Source organism: Synchiropus splendidus, chromosome 7 (genome assembly GCF_027744825.2).
Source record: "Synchiropus splendidus isolate RoL2022-P1 chromosome 7, RoL_Sspl_1.0, whole genome shotgun sequence".
NCBI classification, from domain to species: domain Eukaryota; kingdom Metazoa; phylum Chordata; class Actinopteri; order Syngnathiformes; family Callionymidae; genus Synchiropus; species Synchiropus splendidus.
Genome location: NC_071340.1, coordinates 15,605,283 through 15,627,990, shown reverse-complemented (window position 1 = coordinate 15,627,990; position 22,708 = coordinate 15,605,283). Strand labels below are relative to the sequence as shown.

The 22,708-nt window shown below is 40.8% G+C and overlaps 1 protein-coding gene across 1 annotated transcript in view; it reads right to left on the bottom strand.

Moving 5' to 3' along the window:
- The window catches only part of LOC128762545 (GDNF family receptor alpha-2-like), a 96,839-nt gene that overhangs the window by 5,414 nt on the left and 68,717 nt on the right, over window positions 1-22,708 (bottom strand). Inside the window, exons 5-7 of the mRNA XM_053870857.1 lie at window positions 14,046-14,158; window positions 12,131-12,271; window positions 6,956-7,098 (exon numbers count right to left, since the gene is read on the bottom strand). Coding sequence (XP_053726832.1) covers window positions 6,956-7,098; window positions 12,131-12,271; window positions 14,046-14,158 — 397 coding nt within the window. The remainder of the gene's footprint in view (window positions 1-6,955; window positions 7,099-12,130; window positions 12,272-14,045; window positions 14,159-22,708) is intronic.

Below are 22,708 nucleotides of genomic sequence, written 5' to 3'. Positions count from 1 at the left end.
TACATCAAGGCTGGTCTCATGCTACACAGCTTCCCTTTCACTCTAGCCGCCATTCTTGTCTCACACATCACCCCAGTTGTCTTCACCCATTCCACCACATCTCCACTCTCCTCCTCGCCGTCCGTTTCGTTGCCTAACTCTTTTCATGAAGTGTTTCATGATTGAGATCTTAAATATAAATAATCCATTTGTGTGTTTACCAACTAACCTACCAACTAAGATTCTGAATACCTTCAAATGACTGACTGAATTGCATGCCATGTTTTGCCATTTGGGGGCGTGTTTACGAAGATGTTTGCCAGTAGCTCAGTTAAAAGCTTTGGAAGCTGGTCCATAGATGAAAATGACTAGTAAACACAAAAATGAAGAGGTGACATCACGACTCTGATGACTCTCCAGCATGTGAATGAGGTTCATGGTGAATGCGCAATGTTTGGGCTTAGTTTTGGTTAGTTTCCTTGTACGTTATTTACAATGTGAAAACCAGTTTGTATGTGTATTAGTATAACTACAGTGAATATGTTTTGAGAGGCGAAAATGTGTAATATATGGTAATAATGGTAATAATATAATAATAACAATAATAATAACAACAATAATAATAATGCATTATTATATCAAAAACTGAAATGTTGAAGATATAGGCTAAAAAGACTCGGACTGCTGAGTCACTTCCATTAAACATGATGCATCTATCAAAGCATGGAACATTTGGCTTTTAAATGTTTAGCCCGAGTCCTGATCAAAGCGTGGTAGTAGATGATGATGACGAGGACGAACGTGAAAAAGCAGTGGACCAGGATGTAAAATGCGACTGTATGTTTTGGTTGTTAACTTTGCTGCCACTGCATTAACACGAGCGTCATCCGTAGGAGTTGACTTTTTCCTCACATCAGGAAATGCAGAAAACATCGGTGTATGTGTTTTTAAGCATAAAGAGCTTGTTGTTTGATGGGTTCTGCTTCCGATGCTTAAAGGACCGAGCGCCAGCCCACGTGTTTACTTACAGAGTTTTGGGATGAAGCCCAAAACCAATGGCAGTGACATTTTGAATAATTACGCATCTAAATTAGCAGAAGAGTTGAGCATGACTGACGTGAACAGGCTCAGTCAGACAGCAGATCCTCCTCAGTAGCCACTTCTCATTAACCCAGCCTCACATTACAGGTTACTCTGCTGTCGCCGTCGACTCCTGGAGCGCCCTGGAAGGGAAAATGTCGAGCTGAAGTTACCTATACTCTTTGCAAATACTAAAAATTATTAAAAAAAAACAACTTTTTTTTTCCTTAGGGGTTGGGGACTGGGACTGTTTTATCATGTATTAAATATATTCCACCACAACAACTGGAAAAAACCCGAAAAAAAACCCTATGTCCGCATAATATTGACTTCAAACTGGGTGAATATATATATATACATATAATATAATATATACTACACTTGTATATATAAACCAAGTCCTGGTCACAGTGATGAGGGGTACCTTCACCCCCAAAACCCCAGCACTCTGGGCTTCTCTGATTTGAGTTCAGACTGGGTTCTGCCTTCATATAGAATGCAAGGGATTGTTGCAGCAGGAAGTCATGCAGCCGATGGAAAGCAAAGTGAGTCAGGAAAAGTTCAAAACTGTGGGCTTTTAAATCATTGTTGACATTGAAGCCTCACCACAACGAAAGATCCCGCCACCCTTGACATCACGGACAACGACGAAAGTGATCTGATAAAGGGCAGATGGGTCGGACAGTCCAGATAATTATTAACCAGTGTTGAACCACTCCTCCTTGGACATCAGATGTCGCTGAAGTCAAGGTGACTGGTGGAGCAGGTTGCCAGGTTTCTGGCGGAGTGGGTTGCCATATTTTCTATCGCATGTCTTGCTTGCACGTTTTTGTGTTTTACAAAGCGCAGCCTTTGCGAATACGTAAATCACAATCTGTTACATCGCTAAGTTGATTTGAATTGAAAAAAAATATTGGGGCAAACCTCACGCACAACATTGCAAGCACCAATGAACAAGTGACACCAACAGTAACACTGAGGATGTCTACGGCTTCATTTCTTCATGTGTCAAGGCGGTTTTTAACTACCAGGTGAATTGTGTCGCTGAGAAGGGAGCATGGCTGCGGGGCTAAATTGTCAATTGATAGAGTTGAAAAATAAAGCATTAATGCAAGTCACGCTCTCTCATTTAAACGCTGCTCAAGCACTGAGCATCAATGTAGCCAAATTGAAACAAATAAGCTAACATAAATGAACGAATGCTAAAACAGATAAAGATCAGATTGGATTCGATGTGAATTAGAGCTGTGATTTCGGTCACTAAGAAAGCTAAAGACCTAGCATTTTAAAATAAAATAAAATAAAATAAAATAAAATAAAATAAAATAAAATAAAATAAAATAAAATAAAATAAAATAAAATAAAATAAAATAAAATCTGAAACGATGCTGTTTAACTTCTACATATCTGAGGCTGAATCCACCAGCTCTGTTCCAGTGGCTGCTGCGTCGGACAGTTCGTCTTCTGCCAAAAAGACTCACAGTATAGTACAACAGCCCTCCCCCAATTTATCTAGCATGGAACTTTGACAAGTTTTAATTGCCAGGCTCAGTTGTCTGAGCGTGCAGGGCCGCCCAAAATGTCCCGACCAGCTCCCTCTCTAATTATAAACTTCCTGCTTGAGTAATCACACGTCTTATTGTTTCCTAATTACCATTTTTACAATAAATTAAACACCAGGCTGCAGTGAGACAGACGCAGAGCGGCGCATCAATACTGAGGACACCCACCCACCCACCCCCGTCTCTCTTTAGCACCTTTCTCATATATCCAGAGTTATCAGAGGTGTTTGTTCATTCATTCTCAGCGTCGCTGTATTTTTAAGTTCTTTTTTTTTTCTTTTTTTTTGTTTTCATATCGCGCCTGGCCGACAATGAGGTTGTGCAGGATGCTGCAGGTGCCCATTTATTCTCCGTGAAAGCCCCTAAAATTGCTCAAATCAACGTCTTAATGGGAGATTGAAATATACATTCATAAGCATCGGCCGATGATTGCATTTCCTTCACAGCTATTGTGGTCACAGACAACAATGTATTAACAATTAAATTGACAGCAGCAGCAGCAGCAGATTTACACTCCACAACAGCGTCTCGGGCTAAGGTGAAAAACATCATTAGTCTTTCACCAGCAGGCTGCACGACACATCAAAAATTCATCTGTGAAACAGAACAATATTTCATTGGGAAACTAGTCAAGCTCAAGAGTGGAAAAACAACAGCTCTGCTGCCTCATGAAGACGTGTCCTGAAACAAGACCCACTGTGGCACAGCGTCATCTTATGTAAGAGACAAACATACATGTTGATCTGCCTCGTCCCAACTTCTTCCACTTCTTGTCTTCAGACAGCATTCAGCCCAGAACAGGCCCTGGGCCAGTACTTTAGATACTCTAATCCAGATTACAACCCCCACCTTCCTTTTTATTTCCACTTCATTGTGTGAGGAATTTGAAATTTCATCCAAATGTCATCATCCTGGGTGTAGCATAAACTGTCTTATCACACGTGCCGATGTGCCAGTGGCTTTAACAAGCGTGGAGATGGGGAGCGATGTGAATGGTGTGGGGTGTTAAGCTCTACTCTTGTACCACTGTACAAAATCCGTCTTTTATGGCAGCAGAGTGGAGGAGGGTTTTGTGGCGCCTCGTGTAAAAGGTCCACTTTAACAAATGTATGCAAAGAAGTTGCAGGAGTGCGTTTGCCTGTCCTCCTCAAATGGTTCAGGGAAGTTATTTGGAATGAAAAATAGGAGGAAGTTTTCATGTGAATCTGCCGATCAACACTTCCAATCTACTCCTGGCCAAGGACAAAGAAACAAGATCTGAGACCATCAATAACGTCATAAATAATTACATTCGGCCAAAAGATCTACACAGTTGACTTCAATTTCATCAAAAGATGCCAGAAATCCAAAAGAAAGAAAACACCAGTAAAATTAGAAGTTCTTCCTATTTGGGGTAGAAGGACAAATCCATATATATATCAATTTCAAATCATTGTATCTTATGCAATGATATATATCTATCGATCTATATCTATCTATCTATCTATCTATCTATCTATCTATATTTTAAATTTGTCTTTTTTTGTAATACTATATAATCTCTCAGCGATAAGACGGCAAGCGCAGGGGGTCAAATGCTGCTGTGGTTTTTCAGCAGGGTTCTTCAACATGGTCCTTCCATGGTTATTACACCTGATCGGTTCACCTATGTGTGGTCGACTGTTAGGAACAAAAACCTACACCACTCAGGCCTTTTGAGGACTGAGTTGAAGACCCACGGCCTGGAAGTCCAACTGCATGGACCATGCCACTTCGACTGTGCTCCGCCAATTTACACTGGAATTTGAAAAAAGAAAATGAAAACTTTTAGCCTCTACTGGAGCAGATGTTTCAGACATTTCTGTCTTGAAATGTGTTGCAAAACACTTGAAACACATTTCAGGCTCGAGAGCACGTCAAGTCTGAGGAGTAAGAGGCAGCAGCTGAAAATTGCACTGGAAAAAAAAAAACAACCCCCAAAAAAAACAACTCCAAAACACAAGAAAATAAAAACATTTACGTCAAGGGACTTTGACCTTGACATAAAGTAGAAGTAAATACGTGCTAGTGACAATTAGCATTCTCCAAAAACATGTTTTGTACGTGTGCTTTTGCTTCTTGTGTTGTTGAGCCTTTATTTCTGATCAAATCTCTCAGTTGTGTTTGTGTGTCACTCTCCTGCTCCGGTGCATCACATGTAGGTTCTCCTCTCTGTCCTTGAGTGTACATTTCTGGTCTAATAAACTCTTGTGTTGGAGTCTGACAGCGACCTGGTCACCACATGCTCTTGGGTTCCTGTCAGATTGGAGCGTAATGCGATGAAGCCGTTCGCTTCATTATGAAAGCCAAGATGATGCTTTTATTTTGTCTACTTCCTGCCTTGCTGAATTTATGTGTTTGTGCTCTGCAGAGAGACGCGACAGAGACACTGCTGGTCTAAATTACCACATTGATGATGAAGGCTGCACAACTCCTGTGGCACCTGAACTCATCAAACAGGCGGTGCACATGCATGTTGTGTAAACAGAGCTGCAACTTTTAGAGGATGGTCGATTTAACTAACTGAGGGAATTCAGGACAATCTGACATCTTACTGTTGTGTTTAGACCCGTTTGACGCCATGAAAACACAGACGCTCTGCCCTCACTGAGGCAGCAAGTCTCTCGCAGATGATACTGCTCCTCACTATGGCCATCACTATAAGGAAGACATTTTTAAACTCAAAAAATACTGTAAATTCCAGACTATAGAGCGCACCCCAATATTAGCCACACCCACCAAACTTAAGGCAGAAAATAGATCTTGTTCATCCATGAGCTGTAATGGTGCTGTCTGTGCCATAGAAAGGTCAGTGGTGCACCCGGCTTAAAAATGCTTCGCTTCTAAACTAGTTTGGAAAACGGGGACCAGCATCGAGACTGACTCATGAAATAAACTCAGCAATGTTCTGAACTTGGATCATTAACTCCTCACAACAAAAGGTGCTGTTTTCGCCCACGTGTCCAAATTTCCGACACCACAGCTGGTCTCAGCTGCTGCTTCTCGCCTCCGGTCCTCCTGGAGATCGGCTCTGTTGGCAAAGCTGGAGACACGCGGGTGAAAACAGTGCATTTTGAGCGCTTTAAGGTCAATAACGCGCCTATGACGTCATTGGTTTAATGTGGCAAGGCTCAGTATTTTGACAGCATGACGCTTTTTAGCCTGTAAAAATCCATATATTAGCAGAATCAATCGCCCCCGGCTCTCACACCCTCAGGCCAGATCATGCGAAGCGGCAACTCCCACGAAAAATGGTTTCTGCCTGGTGCGGGACACGACGAAGTGAGGCATCAGTTCACTGAAACATGCGAGATTTGCAACTCTGCAATAGTGATGACGCATTTACTGAGACCAAAACAAGTGAAGCGACGCAATATAGTGATATTGTGAAAAGTCCTTCTGCTTTTTCACCTCATTTCTTGCATGGATGATCATCTCAACTGCAACTCGACCAAAACAATGGCCGCAAAAATTAAAACTGGCCCGGCATGGTTTGGCGGTTTCGCGAAGAACCCTGTTATAGTGTGAGTCCAGGGTGTATGTATATATATATATATATATATATATATATATATATATATATATATATATATATATATATATATGGTCAGACTCCGAAGTGGCCTTCCCATATATATAAATATATATATACACACCCTCCATCCGCTCATGGTCCAGTACAGTAGCATATGGACAAACAGACTGAGACAACCCATCTCAAAGACTGAGCGCCACAGGAAATCTTTCTTCCTCTGGAAATGAAACTGTACAATTCATCCCTGAAAAAATTACAATGAAGGATTCTTTGGCATGTTTTTCTGTTCACTCTGTCCTTGAAGCTGCATTTTCTTGCACATTGTTTCTAAGCTATTCTGTATTACTTTTTTCACTTATGATATGTTGTGTACAGAGCATGTTACAAACGTAATTTCCCTGTGGATTAATAAAGTTTTGTGATTCTGATTCCGATATAATGACCTCTTAGATAGGAGCGGAATCTATTTTAGATTCAATGTATCAGCTACATCACCATGGACTCCTTCTTCCAGCAACAGACTGACAGTACTTCATGTACTTATCTTTGACCCATAATTCCCGTGGAAACCTAAGTGATGCGATCATCTCAAGAGTCTCTGAAAGGATGTGAGAAATGTACTTAAAGAAATCTTAAACACACTTCAACACATACTTCAAATACTTTTGAATGAGTGTGTTTTAACTGTGTGTGTGTGTATAAAAACGCCAGTGGCACTGAATTGTTCTGCTGTGTCCCACATCCCCCCCAGTTTATTGATGATGGAGTGGTTAATACAAACCCTCAACATGGTCACCACGGGAGACGCCAAGGTTCCTGTCGACCTGTTCAGAGCCACCTTCGTTGTCACGGAGGGTCCCGGGAGCGAGGCGTTTTTGCTCTGCATGTAGTCTATTCCGTACCCAAAGGCCTGGATGGCGTTTCCTGCGGGGAGATAGAGAGTCGCATGTTCACAACCACAAGAGCCTTGGCACGCAGGGCTTCAAGTCAACTTCCTGGCCGATGGCCCAATCTCCAGGCGGCAGGGGGAGTATGGATTGACAGAGCGAGGACGGAGTAAAAAGAATATGGAGAGCGTTTTTTGCTACATCAGTCGGCTTTGGAGTCGCATGCCAAACTCATCAAAAGAGCAATCTGAGATTTGTTTACGCAATCTGCCACTGGGAAGGCCACTTCGGAGTCTGACTAAATACCGTCCTGCCTCCGTGTTCAGTGTTTCATATTTGCCTTGCTTTTAAACTGTCTTACATGCTTTATGAAATTCATTTGGCTGGTAAACATTGTCCTGTCATCAGGTCCGGTGGGGCCCAACATGAATCAGATATCCCCAGCATCATCTTGCAGATGCCCTCTTCTGTTGCAGCAGATGTTCCTCCAACTGACAGTTCAGCGGAGAGGATGAACCCCAATTTGTTTGCCGGCCGTTGCATACTGAATAATGGAACGCTCTAAAAGGTGCATATCAATCCGCTTCAATGGGAGACCGTCCAATCCCAGCGCTCCAGTCGGTTCACCTTCAGACGTTCCGTATGTTTGTGTGCAATTTTGTGTCTGAGTGCTTGCCTCCACGTTGCTGTGAAAATATGATAAATCCCCGCTTGGTGGGCCTTTCAGCGAGATACGGTGAAACACCGGCTGAGTACCTTTTCGCCGCTCATCCGTTTAAAACACGAGGCTTGTTTCTCTTTGTTCAGCGGGAGAGAATGCAAGGCATGTAATTGCCTGGCAACCACCTCCATTATAAGGTCAGTGTGCAGAGATGCTTTGAATAGATTTATGTGACTGATCAAATTCAAAACATTCCCCAAGCAAGGAGACATGACATTTCGTGAGACATCGTAAAGGACAAATAAGAAAGTTGCGGACACACTTGGTGCTCACAGACACAGCCTCTGTAAACAGACGGGAAATGCAAGAAACGGTACGGAATAACACGCCCTCACATTTGATGCAGGATCAAGATAAAGAACCAGTTTATCCCTTATGCTTATTGGCAAATTCACCTGCAACTCAACATTATTATTCATCGTAGAACAACACTCTTGTCTGTTTGCACCTTTTCAAGTTACATTTACATCATTCTGGTATCAAATACTAAAAGACATTTTTATGTATCTATCTATCTATCTATCTATCTATCTATCTATCTATCTATCTATCTATCTATCTATCTATCTATCTATCTATCTATCTATCTATCTATCTGTGTGTCTGTCTGTCTGTCTATCTATCTATCTATCTATCTATCTATCTATCTATCTATCTATCTTTCTATCTATGTGTCTGTCTGTCTATCTATCGTCTATCTATCTATCTATCTGTCTATCTATGTGTCTGTCTGTCTATCTATCTATCTATCTGTCTGTCTATATATATATATATATATATATATATATATATGATGCTAAAATGCATCAAATACTAATACTGCGTTTGAGTATTTATATTTATAAGAATTAACCATTGAAAAAAAAATGTATATATATATATATATATATATATATATATATATATATATATATATATATATATAAATATAAATTGTTATAAATATGAATACTCAAATGCAGTATTAGTATTTGATGCATTTCTCAGTCATGACTCGCCAGGACATTTTATATTATTTATTTGTTAGGTTCAACTGCTTCATGTGATAAGAGGGTCACAGCCCAGCTACTTGAGGCAGGAGGCAATACACTTGGGCGTTGAGAAAATACATATTTTTGTCACCATCATGCGTATTTAAAACCCTAACTGCTGTATTTCCGATCACTGAGGAAGTGACCCCAGGGAACCGGGAGCGAAGGACTCCGCTCATTAGCATAAGGCTACCTTTAGCGCTGGTATTGCACATCTGTTTCCTGGCTGTCTGAACACAGATGCGGCTGGATTTCGGAGCTAAGTCATGAATCAATCTAGTTAGCTGGAAGGCCTGGATGTACAAGGTTTTAGAGCATTTAAATGTTGCGCTAATCTTATCGCCAAGAGCGCTTCCTGCTTTAATGACGGTGGACAAGCTTTCCGAAAACCTTTGGGCTGTGCTTTGACTCCCCGCTCTCCAGGGACAGATGGACACCAGAAAAAGACAAGAAAAGAAGGGGGAATCAAGTTTAGGATCCGCCTCTATTGAGCACGTTTTTCCAAAAATTGGCTTCAAGTGCGAATGTGCAGCCAATGTGCTTTTGTGTTTGTGTACGTTCTCCTCCCTTGTGTGTCCAAGTTTATGGCCTGACTTTAACTGCGGTGAGGAGACGCTGCATTTTGTGTTACTTTCCAGGTCGCCTCCTCAGCTCAAAGCCTCATCCCTCATCCTGCGCACTCAGCTAAAACGCACCCCAGCAATCTATTGAAATAGTCTGAAAGCATTATTCACACAATGGAACATGTTAAAGGCGATGGTGTCTTGTAGCACTGATCGCTCTGCCATGGCAGGAAGGAAGCCACATTTTACTACTAAGTGAAAGGAGGGAAAAGATGTTTGAGGAAAGCACTTTGTCAGACTGCCGCTCCGTGTTACGCATGAGATGTATGGATGATGTGTATTTCAGAGCCGTTCATTATTTCATTTCTCTGCGATCGGATTCTTCTTTTCTTGACGTCTTCCTCCAGTAAGGGATCAGCCTGAAAACTCGGTGAGACGGAATGTGAAAACAGCTTGCAAATGATTTCTCTTGTATTAAAGTCTGGGCAGATCTGCCCCCGAGGAAAGATGACAAGAAGAGTGAAATAACTCATTTCTCAGAAAATAAGAACTTTTAATTCCAATTAAATCAGCGGGCAAAGGGACATCCATGGATAAGTTGTTGAAATTATACAGATAAAACAACCTGATTTGGACTTGAAGACGCTCCACACGCCCAGAAATATCTTCATTCAATCCTTTGAATCTGTCTCCTGTTTCATGTCATTATGGGAAATACGAGTGTTTTTTATCTGTAGATACAATTATTGAATCAAAAATATAATGAAGTTCCTTTTTTTCTGCGGTTTGAGCTTCAAGACTAGAGGCTTCTAATTTCTCGCACCAACACGTTTGGTGTCAGATGTATGACGGGCTGGCTGTAAAGCCATGAGAGGAAGAGCCCAGTGCGCATTCCTCAAGGACAGAGGAGGGTTGAAGAGCAAAGTGTGTCAATGAGGGAGACGCCTGGTGAGACATACTGGAGTAAGTGGTTTCAACATTAAAAATATCCATCCATCCATCCATCCGTCTATCTATCTATCTATCTATCTATCTATCTATCTATCTATCTATCTATCTATCTATCTATCTATCTATCTATCTATCTATCTATCTATCTATCTATCTGTCTGTCTGTCTTTCCGTCCATCCGTCCATCTATCCACCCATCCATCCATCTATCTATCTATCGAGCCATCATCCATCCGTCTATCCGTGTATCCATCTATCTGTCTGTCTATCTATCTATCTATCTATCTATCTATCTATCTATCTATCTATCTATCTATCTATCTATCTATCTATCAGTCTGTCTGTCTGTCTGTCTTTCCGTCCATCCGTCCATCTATCCATCCATCCATCCATCCATCCATCTATCTATCTATCTATCTATCTATCTATCTATCTATCTATCTATCTATCTATCTATCTATCTATCTATCTATCTATCTATCTATCTATCTATCTATCAGTCTGTCTGTCTGTCTGTCTGAGCAATCTCTCATCATAACAGTTTTGACTCGAGGGATGAGGTCTTTCCGCATCATACAGTGCAGGGCGGACAGCTCAGCACACTCTATCCTTCTACACTTAATGACAACTTACTGGATTGTTCACTGTCAGAATACTCTCATGGAATCACAGGCTTGGAACAAATCTCCTGAGGTCCTGAGTCTGAGTTCAGCTTTTTCACATAAAGGCCACAATGGCTCAGTAGCGCTGAAGGCCTCATGTTCTCTAGAATCTATTACTATTATTGTTCATTGTTGCACATTTCTCTGTCCTTGCTGCACATTCTACGCATTGTTGTTTCACATTTATTGTTTCAGCATATTTTATTTGTTGCTTTAAATTTGTCTTTTTCTCATGTTCTTTGCTTTGTCTCAGAACAAAACTAGTCAGGACTTCCATTGCTCGTACAGCTTTAGCATGGATCTCAACTGCACCTTTGTTTTGCATCTGGATCAAGGTGGATCAAGTCTTCCCTGTTTTGCGTGTCAATAAAATATCTCCACACATGAAGCGTACACTCACTCATTTAACGGTTGGTGTTTTGGTGTATATTTGTAGGTGAGGCTGCGCATTGTTGATTCTCAGTATATGACAACAGACAGGTGACTTTAGTTGGGTTTCAGGCTTCCTTTAATGTGACGCAAGTGAGGGAAGAGGTTAGTGCTGTGGACTGGCAACCTGTCCAGGGTGGAGACAATAAATCAAGGAATAAAAAAAAAAGGCAAAAAAAAAAAAAAAAAAAAAGCAATGAGCTGTTTATTCATTCACCTCTGCTTAGTCCCGTTCAGAGTCATCTGTTCACACCTGTGAATATTACAGTTCTGGGAGGTATTCAAGATCCAAGTGGGATTAGGAACTGTGAAGTTGCAGCACAAAACACACGAGTGCACAGCAAAACACCTTCACCTACTGCGTCTCACTCTACCGGGTCTATCCCAGCTACACAGGGCGAGCGGCTCACAGGAAAAGTGCCTGTTAATACTGGCCCTCATTTGTCTGTTACTGTCTGTCCACTCTGTCGTTCCTGCACATCTCTAACATCGACTGTTCAATTCCGTCCTGTCAGCAAATCGCGCAGAAAAATGGAAAGAAAACATTAAAGTTGCATCGGATCGAAGTGCGAGGTTCCCTCCGCTCTCATGGCGGTCAGCTCCACCACGACCACTTCACACACTCACGCCGCGGTCGATCGATGGAGCCTAAGTGATGGCCACTATTATTTAGAGGAGACGTTATACATGCATGAGAGGTATTTAAACTCACTAAGGCATGTGTTTTCCGTGAAGCTCCGCAGAAGGTTGAGACATTCCTCCTCCTGGTTCCCACTTCCTTTACAAGTGCACCACGGCGAGATGGTCCAGGAGGAGAAGTTGCTGTCCACGTAGTTGGGAGTCATTTCCGTCCCTGTGGAGCCACCCAAACACAGAGGTACAGTCAGGCTCAGATATGAACAAAGCCGTAAAGGTCACTAATGTGCCGAGCACAGTCTATAGACAACATGATGTTAGTCATTTGCAGCATTCGGTTATGCTTCGCTGAAATGTTAAGAGGCCATTACATTATGCATGTTTAGCAAATAAAGTGCTTTGGGACCTGTGTGATCTGTTCGAACACAACACGCGGCGGCATGCTGGACCATTTTTATTTTCTAAAGGTCTCTTACATGTCAGCGTATTCCATCCACTTTGATGTTTTTCCTGAGGAATCCAGGAGGCTCTGTCGCCTCCTTTTACACAATTTATGACGCATGGTCAGCGATAATGTAACCATGAATATACGTCGTGTTTTTAATGGCAGAAAGCTTTTGTAGCCTTCAGCTTTACATGATTTGCAAGCGCCTTGATGGAGCTCATGTAATGCTGTTTGGCCCAGGCTCACTTGTGTTAGATAATAGTCATGAAGTAACATTTACCTTCTTTGCAGGGTTGGATATGATGTGATTCAATACATGAGCTATAAGATGTAATATTCTGTGTGACTGAATTCTTCATATCACATCACACTTGAGGCTCTGGGTCCAAATTTTATGTGGCCCACAAGAGCTGAAATCCATATGAATAGCATTACACTGAGTTCAACACCAATTTAAAGTGTACTGACACCTGTTTTTTAATATCTGTATATCATGAAACATTGAGCCAGTCAGGGGGACTAGTGGTTACTGCAATGGAAACATGGGACTCTTGTTCAGACTGTCTACAACAAATCAAACTACAACTACACAAATGCAAATGCAACATAAGTACTAGGGAATTAATTCACATAACACTAACTAAACCCTTAAAAACAATAGCTGTGTAAAAATAAATAAATAAATAAAACCGCAATAATAATAACAACAGTTATAGTTTTGAGAACAAAGCAAGGGTAAAATGATCAGTGTGCAGGACACCGAATATAGTAAGTAAAATATAGAATATAGATAGAAAAATGGATTTTGACTGAATATTAGTCATGATATTCTATAAATGTCACAAGACGTTAGATATGATGCCTGATAACAAACGCATCATAAGGTCTAGGAAACTAATTAATACGACCATTTTGTCCAAACCAAACGCCTCAAAAACAGCAGATATGTTTAAAAATTAATACCAAAAATTAATAATACAACTACAGCTAGTATTATTATTGTTGTTGTTGATGTTATTATTATGATACAATAACTATAAAAATTATATGAGACTCAGTGTGTGAGGCAGAAATGTGTTTTTTAAATGTGTTATTATTATTTTTATTATACAATAACTACAAAAATATAAAAGAGTCAATGTGTAAGGCAGAACTGTTTTTATGTATTATTATTATTATTGTTGTTGTTGTTGTTATTATTGTACAATAACTACAAAAACATAAAAGACTGTGTTAGTCAGAAATGTTTTTTTAAATATATTATTATTATTATTATTATTATTATTATTATTATTATTATTATTATTATTATTATTATTATTATTATTATTATTATTTTATTTTATTTTATTATTTTTTTTTCAGGTGGATCAATATTGCATCTTTGATCCATCATTCTGTTTACCACTCCTCATAGTCTTTCTTCAGCATCCAGATGTGTGATTGACACTATATATTTTTTTACATACTCGACGTGATACAGAAGTGGGTCTCCAACAAACACAGGCGATGTTTAAAACGAAGTCGTGTGCCACGCCTTGCTCACCAATGAGTCTGGTGTAGGAGGCCAAGCAGGCCTGGTGATTGTCTTGGTTGGGGCAGGTGCTCACTGTTGGAGGGTTCCCTCTGCAGTTGGCCATGAAGTCAGCCAGTCTGGACCTGAACCATGGGAAATACACACACACACCGGCAATGAGAGGAGGAAAACTAAATCATGCAGCGTGTTTGACTGAAGACACATGCACGCGCGCACGTGCGCACGCCTTGGAACTGATTTTTTTGGCACCATTTTCCACTCCACTGCCAATTGTGACCCGCATCAAAAGGGTGAAACATCTGCTTTGAGGGCTGTACAACAGGTGTCCTGAATAACAACCAGCTCACCTCAACACCAACTCACTGTTTTCACAATGAAGCCGACAGTGGTGGATTCACGCAACGATGAAACCGTTCGCCTCGTTGGGTTTGCCGCTCCCTGCTTATCGCAGACATCTCTATTGTGGCCCAAACCGCCTTTTTCCCCCCCTACAAACTGTGGTAGCAGATAAAAATAGTGTGTTTTGTTTCGGTGAGTGTTAGTGATAAGGAGCTTTAAGTCAGTGGAGGCCCTCGGGGTGGCATTGGTAATCCACTTAAGTAGGTTTATTTGGAGTAGCGTGTGCAAAGTTGCTCTGTCGGCATTGCTCACATCACCGCTGCCCACTAAGTGAATCACAACCACGTTTCCCTCTCCGTCACCATGTCATGACTGATTCACTCTGACCCGCACTGACCACTTTTTGCAGTCTTAAGTTCAAAATAATGGACCTTAAAATGATGTGTCCTTTACACGTCGCGAGCCTCACACACACACACACAGAAGCATGGCGCCCAGCACTTGTGCTCTCTGGTTGGCATTTAATTTCAGGCAACTTATGAACAGAAGTTGACCTTTGGGTTTGAAATTGAACCATATGTTTAAAGTATTAAAATGGAATGGTCATATTGATCCCGCAGCAAGAGGCTGGATTTCCTCCACACAATGCTGATTCTTAGCAAAAAATCTGGTGTGACTCTTCGCTTTATCCGGCTGAATATACCATTAAATTAATGATCTGAACACCCCGACCGAGACCCGCTGTTCTGTGTGCAAAATTCTGGTTTGTGGGTTCAAAACTGGCTCTCAGGCACAAGCGGGGGCTGACATGAGCAAATAACTGGAGAAATAGAATTGTGTTATAAGCAAAAACGTTATTTTAAAAAAAAATTTAAGGACGAAAATAACACTATTTTGGCAAAAGGTCAGCGTGACATATAGGATTTTGGCATGGTGAAAAAAGTAGGACAATGACTAAAGAAGGGCAGTGAAACGGAATGACAAAATCACACACTTGGGTCATTTCGTAACAAGAAACAGAATATATTAATGCAAACAATAAATTATTTTATTTTTGTTATTAACACATAGAGAAGAAAATGTTGTTTATTAGAGGGACACATATAATAATAAATAATGAATTGTATATACCACTTTTAAAAGGTAAAAAAAAAAATTAGATAAGAGATAATATTAAAAAAATAAACAAGGAAACATTCGGCAAAAGTGGGGAGATGACAAAGTTTTGAATTTGACTTGATTTCCTTTCACTATCTAAGAAAAGAAGGAAGAAAAGAAGGAAGAAGAAAGAAAGGATAATTATGGTTATTTCACCATACATTAACTTAATTTAAGTAGTTTTCATTTTAGGATAGTGAGTATATAAATGAATATTGGATGTGGAGAATGTCTTGGTAAGGAAAAACAATGTGTATAATATAAGGTATAAAGGCATTATTTTACTGTTTTTGATAGCTTTTCAGTATCGATCAACTTCATTTGTAGTTGCACTCTGACCCCATGAGGACTGCATTGACCCTCTGGGAGCAAATGGGGAAGTCACAAATTTGCGGCAGGCAGCATCATGACATTTAAACAAGTCAATATGCAAATATAGTGCTGGATGTACAGTATTCACAAACTACACTGCAGGTAGTAAATAGATGAGTCAATTCACTACCCCGCCAAACTCGGATCACACGGAAGGTTCTTTTCTCCCACCTTACCTCTTCATCTCTAGCCATTTTCAAGCTACAGCCTTTAAAAATAGAGTGGGTTGAACTGAGTGGATTATTTCATTGAAAAAAGAAAAAATCTCTGTAGCCCAAAGGGCTAAAAAAAAAACACCAAGCAAGAAATCCGGACTACTACTGGTTGCACTAGCTTCTTCTTGTGGTACTCAGAAAGAGTTGAAGGAGGCCAATATCTTTGCAGTGTTTGTCAAAGTTGCAGGCAGCTCAACATATGATGCTGATCGTGGATGCTAGACGCACCGACTGTAGCGAAGCGAGAACAACAGCTGCTACTGCTGAACTTGAAGTTCAATTTCAAGACTAATATTCTGCTTCCTATGCTCAATTGCATTGGCATTAATATTTCATAAATTCCCGGCGTGTGTGTTATTATCACAGCAGAAACCTCTTTACAACTGTAGGGCAATAAAACACATAGCTCAGCAGCGATGTTCGCAATCTCTTTTGCTAAACTTCCAAAACATCTTTGTTGTTCAGAGCCATTATTCCCTGAATGCCACGGGAACTTTTCTCTTTCCTGAACGAGTGTGTTATTTTTTTAAGCCTCCCTCCCTCCCACTCTCTCTCACTCTCTCTCTTTCTCTCTACGTGGAATTAAAATGAAGCTTTTTATTTTTTGAAAGAGCCCGATTTGCTTACGTGGGCAACAACTGTCGCCAGTCGCTTTGCTTGTTATTTTTACCGCAAAATCCAATCCGACAATCGCCAATTTGTGAAACGTGTTAATTTATAAATCCTTGAGAAGAAATGAAGAAATAAGTGTTTTTGCTTGCAAAACAATTCTGAAATGATAATTAAAATCTGGAGGATGCCGTCTTAATATTCATACACAGCTGTTAGAGCGCAACACACACTCTGTGAGAGTTGTACACAAACATGCAAATGTTTCGTTTGCATCCATTTCCTCGCTCACATGACTTATGATGCCAGAGAATTATTTATTTTTGACTTCCTGGATGCAATTCCTAGCAGCACTATGGTGAGGCGAGACTGACAGGTGCGCGGACAGAATAGTCTCTGAGCCCTTGTGACAGACATTTTACATGAATAACCAACTGTGCTGCTGATGCCTAAACAGGTGGAATTTTGAATTTACATATCTCTGTCTAGTGAACTGTGAGTGGCAGATGCGCAGCAGCGCAACTTCATCGCAAGCTTTTGAGTAGGGACACACTGATACCAGTTTTTGCCAAAAATGTACTTTTTTACGGCAGGAACTGGCAGCTGCTCTCTCTCTCTCTCTCTCTCTCTCTAGAACTGTAAATCCTTTTTGTTAACTGAAATTAAATAAAAATGAACTTTTTTCATAAAACGATAACTAACTGAAACAGCATTGCCTGTTTAAATAAACCAATGGAAACAAAGAAAAATTATAGTGCAATTTTCCTTTGTTGTCGTCTTTATTTATGTCTCGAAGAAGCATTTTGAGATGATTTAAAATCCATCGATTTTGGCTCAGCTGCTTTTACAGCAGCTGCCAGTTCCTGCCACTCCTCTTTCACACGCTGCAATGAAGACTGAGAACCTATAATGTCAGTGATGTGGGCTTCCTTTACTTCTTCTTCTTCTTTTTTTTTTTTGTTTTTTTTATGCATCTGGCTTCCCCCGATGTGGAGGTTTCCTTTATATATATATATATATATATATATTAGGGGTGGGATTCGATTAAAAAAATAATCTAATTAATTGATTAATTAATCTCAATGAATCCCAGTTTAAACGTATAAGAATATTTGCCACAAAAAGCCACATTTTTCTATTTGAATGAATTTAGTATATTACTGACTCATACAACTCATTTCAGGTAGATTTTTCATACAAACTACTGTTTATTTTGCATCAGTTTGACAGTAGCACAATAAACCACGATGGTGTCTATATTCAAGTTTTTATATGACCTTATTTAAACTAAAGCGCTTTTAAAGTCCATTTCAAGTACATTCAGAGTAGTGGAAACCCTGGCCATTGTGTAGTGAAAAACCTCCCTGAACAAAAGCAAACAGATGCTTTTGTTTGCTTTTGTTCAGGGATTCCTCCATGTTTGTTGTTGTTGTTATCATCCTAGCTGCCACGTGTCTTGTGCATCAGTGTGATCAGTGGACCAGGAACTCCTGCACTTACAAAGGTTCCCTGTTGTCTGGAGAGCAAACTGTTCAATTAAATTAAATTAAATTAAATTAAATTAAATTAAATTAATGTCCTTAAAGTCCCACCACTAATATACACTGCCTGGCCAAAAAAATAGTCGCCACCTGGATTTTTTCTTCCCTGATGGCACGGGCATATTCCAAGATGACAATGCCAGGATCCATCGGGCTCAAATGGTTCAGGGAGCATGAGACATCATTTTCACACATGGATTGGCCACCACAGAGTCCAGACCTGAACCCCATTGAGAATCCTGAAGCTTATCGAAACAGTGCCACAGCAAATGCGTGCTGTCATCAAAGCTAAAGGCGGTCCAACGAAATGTTAGAGTGTATGACCCTTTTTTTTAGTGGCGACTTTTTTTTTTTTGGCCAGGCAGTGTGTGAATATATATATATATATATATATATATATATATATATATATATATATATATATATATATATATATATATATATATATATATATATATATATAAAAACTCCACCCTTTTTTTCCGTGAGCTGTCGACCATGCCACTTAGAAAGTGTCCCGACAATTGTTTGCACCATTCAGGAAAGTGTCCGGTAAAAGGCTGAGCTCACAGCGTTCAGACACTAATAAGCCAACGTATACTAATGAGCTTGTAATCTCCCCGTGTGAGTCGTCCCTCTCATCTTGTGTCAGCAGAGAATCAGTCAGTGGTGTGGATGACTCCAAGCCTCCAGCTGAAAGCGCCACTCAGACTCCACTTCATTATCGGAACTTCAACTCCATCTTGCTTCCGACCAATCAGCCGCAGCGGCTCGGCTGGTCACATGTGGCGAACAGCTCATCTCGAGTGTCGCCCCAGAAAGCAGGACAGCTCGGATGCTGATATGACCGGGACACATGTCGCTATACGCCGACTCTGATAACACACACACGTTTACCAGCGATAAATACACACGACACGAAGCTGATGTCCTGGTATGATAAAGAGAGAATACCATCATTCAAATGAGCAAACATTTAAAGATGCTTCAGTCTGAGTTGAGCATTTTGAAGACAGCTGGCTGCTTGCATTAGCTGCCGCTGTGTGAGTGAATTTCCGTCACGTCCTGTGGTCCTGCCTTGAAGAACATCATGTAATTCCACCTCTGCTGCCAGCGTTGCCTGTCATCCACCTCCAGCATCACGCAGCACCCAACACAAGACTCCCGCAAGTTTTCCAGCTAACCTGTTTTAAATTGCTGTTCTTTCCGAACTTTGTGGCGGCTTTTGTTTTGTAATGGGTTTTAGTTTGTGAAGCGGCTTGTGTGTCATTTGTTCATCTTTGCTGCCACCTTGGTTGAATTGTAAACACTTTTACGCCTCCCTTTCATCAGACTGCATTTATTTTTACCACCATCTGGCTATTTTATGGTCCCGCCCGTCTGCCCCGGGAGGTAGAGTCGTAACCACATTTTGCAATCTCAGTAACCAGGCATCTCCTCCTGCAGAATTCCATGCTCAGTTAACCACTCTAAATTCTCTTCAGGTCATCCACATTTTAGGGTTCACATAAGCGTTCCCTCTTATTTCAAATAATGAATTGTTGCTTGGAACTAGCGAGTGCGTGGTTAATGGATTTTCATTTCAGTATACACAATTGGTCGGTTAAAAACGCTGTGACTGTCAAAAGAAGGTAGCTCTACGGTGAGATTAAAGTAAGGGCCAAACACCAAGACACAGAGATGAAGACGCAGCTCTTCAATGTCCTGTAATATGATGTTTGTTTTTTATTGACACACATTTCTTCTCCTATTACAATGCAACTGACGGCTCATATCATACAAAGCTCACTTCCCTGGTGTTTGGATGGTCACCTGAAAACAGCCAGGTTGGTGAGTCATTTAGACTTTGTCCAGCATCTGAACATCTCAACAGTCCCAGATGTGCATGTATATGAATACCAATAATTCAAGTCTAATGGCATATATTTGTCCATAAGATCAATGAGAAGGCCCTAAAATTTGCATAATACTGGATGTTTTTCAATAAATATTTGAATGATATTATTTTGATGCTTCATCTATCTTATCTGCAATAAGTACTTCTGGTTACTGTCTTAGTACCTCCAGTGTTGTTCAAGTATCTTCGTGAAAAGATTTAAAAGAATGATAATAAAAAGAGCTGATTTAGTTTTGGTCGCGTTCAGTAGGTCCATTTGGATTTTGGATGGATCAAAACACGCGTCGGAATCGAGTATGATTCAACTACAGAGACAAAATATTTCACTAATATGTCCACACAGATATACGTTCTCTGTGGAGGCTGCGAACACTGCGGCACAGCGGTTGTATAACAGCCGTTTGGATCATGCACAGAAGGGTATAACTTATTTTGCCCTGAGTCTATATTGTAAAGATATGCTGGAGGTATGCGACGTCTCTGTTTTCTAGTGGTTTATTGATCAAGCTCAGTTGTACTGTTCAGTTGTACTGTAATACACGAAGGCAGAGAGATCAGCTCACTATTTAAACTGACTTTTGTGCTCGTGGTGGTCCACAGAACAACAAACCTCAGTTACATATTCACACTTTTTTGAGCACGATTTTTCATTTCCTGCTTTTTTTTTTTTACTAGAAACAGAAAAGACAAAGGGGCTTGTTTCTGACCTGATTTTTGATGGACCTCAACTCGACCTCTGTCAATGTCAAATCAAGGCAAGAACACTTGAGACCAATGAAATAAGATTATAAATTAGATTTTGTTGTCCTCAGCAACAGTTATGCATGACAACATACATTTACACTCCTGCCCAGGTGATCCTGGCTCAAAGAGCCCTGACATTGTTGAGCTGTATTTGGACCCCTTCTCTCCCCACATGATCAAAAGATACAACATGAAAATAGCAAACAGAACAACTCTATTGAGACGACAAAGCCGCTTCCGAATCCTATTCCCCCCCCTGTGCTGACAAAGACTGCCAGATTTCAGAACAAGCACCACCATTTCTTCCCTGGATGTGTAGCTTTTCCAGACAATGACGGCTTAAAAACAGTAATTTAAAGTTTAGAGAGGTCTCCTGAGTGTTCAGACAATGGTGTTCCAACACTGGGATGCAGCACATTTCACAGCTTCCACAGGTTTTCCATTATACTCCGATGAAGCGCCACTCGTCGCTAAAATTACATGCTGTCGAGCTCAAAAGAGTTTTATGGTCATTTCAGCCACTCAGCCCCTGGGGAAGTGGTGGGGAGCCCCCTCAGAGGTAGACTTCTCTCAACCAACCTGACACTTTAAACACAGTGATTCGGCTTTTCGGCAGAGTGCCTGTCTGTCCGGCTTGGCAGTAATAGAAAGCTAATGGCTTTTTATATAGATTCTTATTCCAATCACTTGACGCCCATGACAAACAACTGAAACCAGATGAGTGTCAGTCCTGGAAAGCCATTCCTGCATGACGGCGGAGACGCGGGAGGAAAAACCGTTATCGGCGTGCAAAGTCATCTAATAGCTTCCTATCCGCATCTAAAAACAACACACAGAATGGCGAGGCGGCGGCTGAGAAACTTTCCCCCGTCATGCTTCATCTCCAAATATGAGCTCTTCTCTGGATGATAATTTGTGTTAAATGTGAAATTACTGCTCTCCTCGCTTATCAGTGCCTCAGTCGTCAGCCCGCAGAGGCTTCAGAGATGCTATCGCTCCCTCATCTACTGAGAGCCATGATAATAACCCTGACACAATAGCTGGCAACATAATGGCGGCTACATGAGAGCAAATGAGAAAAATAAAAGATGTGGCTCTCAACTCGGCTTTTCTCTTTCATTCCTTCTTCCTTTGTGCCACTCTGACCTTATCTTCTCGTCCCTCCACTTTTCCCCTTCCTCTCGCGCCTCACCTCCTCGCATCATTAATGTTTGTCTTCGTCGTCTCCAGTGCTCATGTGCAAACTCCCAGTCATGGAATTTGACCCTGGTTAAATCAATAGGACTCAGCAGCCTTGCGTGTCCTTTTGTCACTTGCTGTTAAATGCCAGAGCAAACAATGAACCTTGGCAACATCCAGATTTGACTATTACTCTCTCACGACAGAATTTCATACGGGGCGCAGCATGCCTCATTATGTCATAACAATTATCATAAAAAGCCAGACAATAAAGCCGTGACCTTGAAAGCTGAGTGCCGTTACTGCACTTCCCTTATATGAAAAAGAAAAATCTACCTGAAAGGTTGTATTTATTTATTATCCATAAATTTCTGCAGTTTGTTCCTGGAGGTCTTCAAAGATCCATCTATCTAACTATCTATCTATCTATCTACCTACCTACCTACCTACCTACCTATCTATCTATCTATCTACCTATCTGTCTGTCTGTCTGTCCGTCCGTCCGTCCGTCCGATCGTCCAAACTTCTGCATATAGCTTCTCGTACCATATATCACAATTACGAATCCACCTGTCACCACCTCCTTGTGTATGGTCTGGGCCCATACGAGAACAAGAC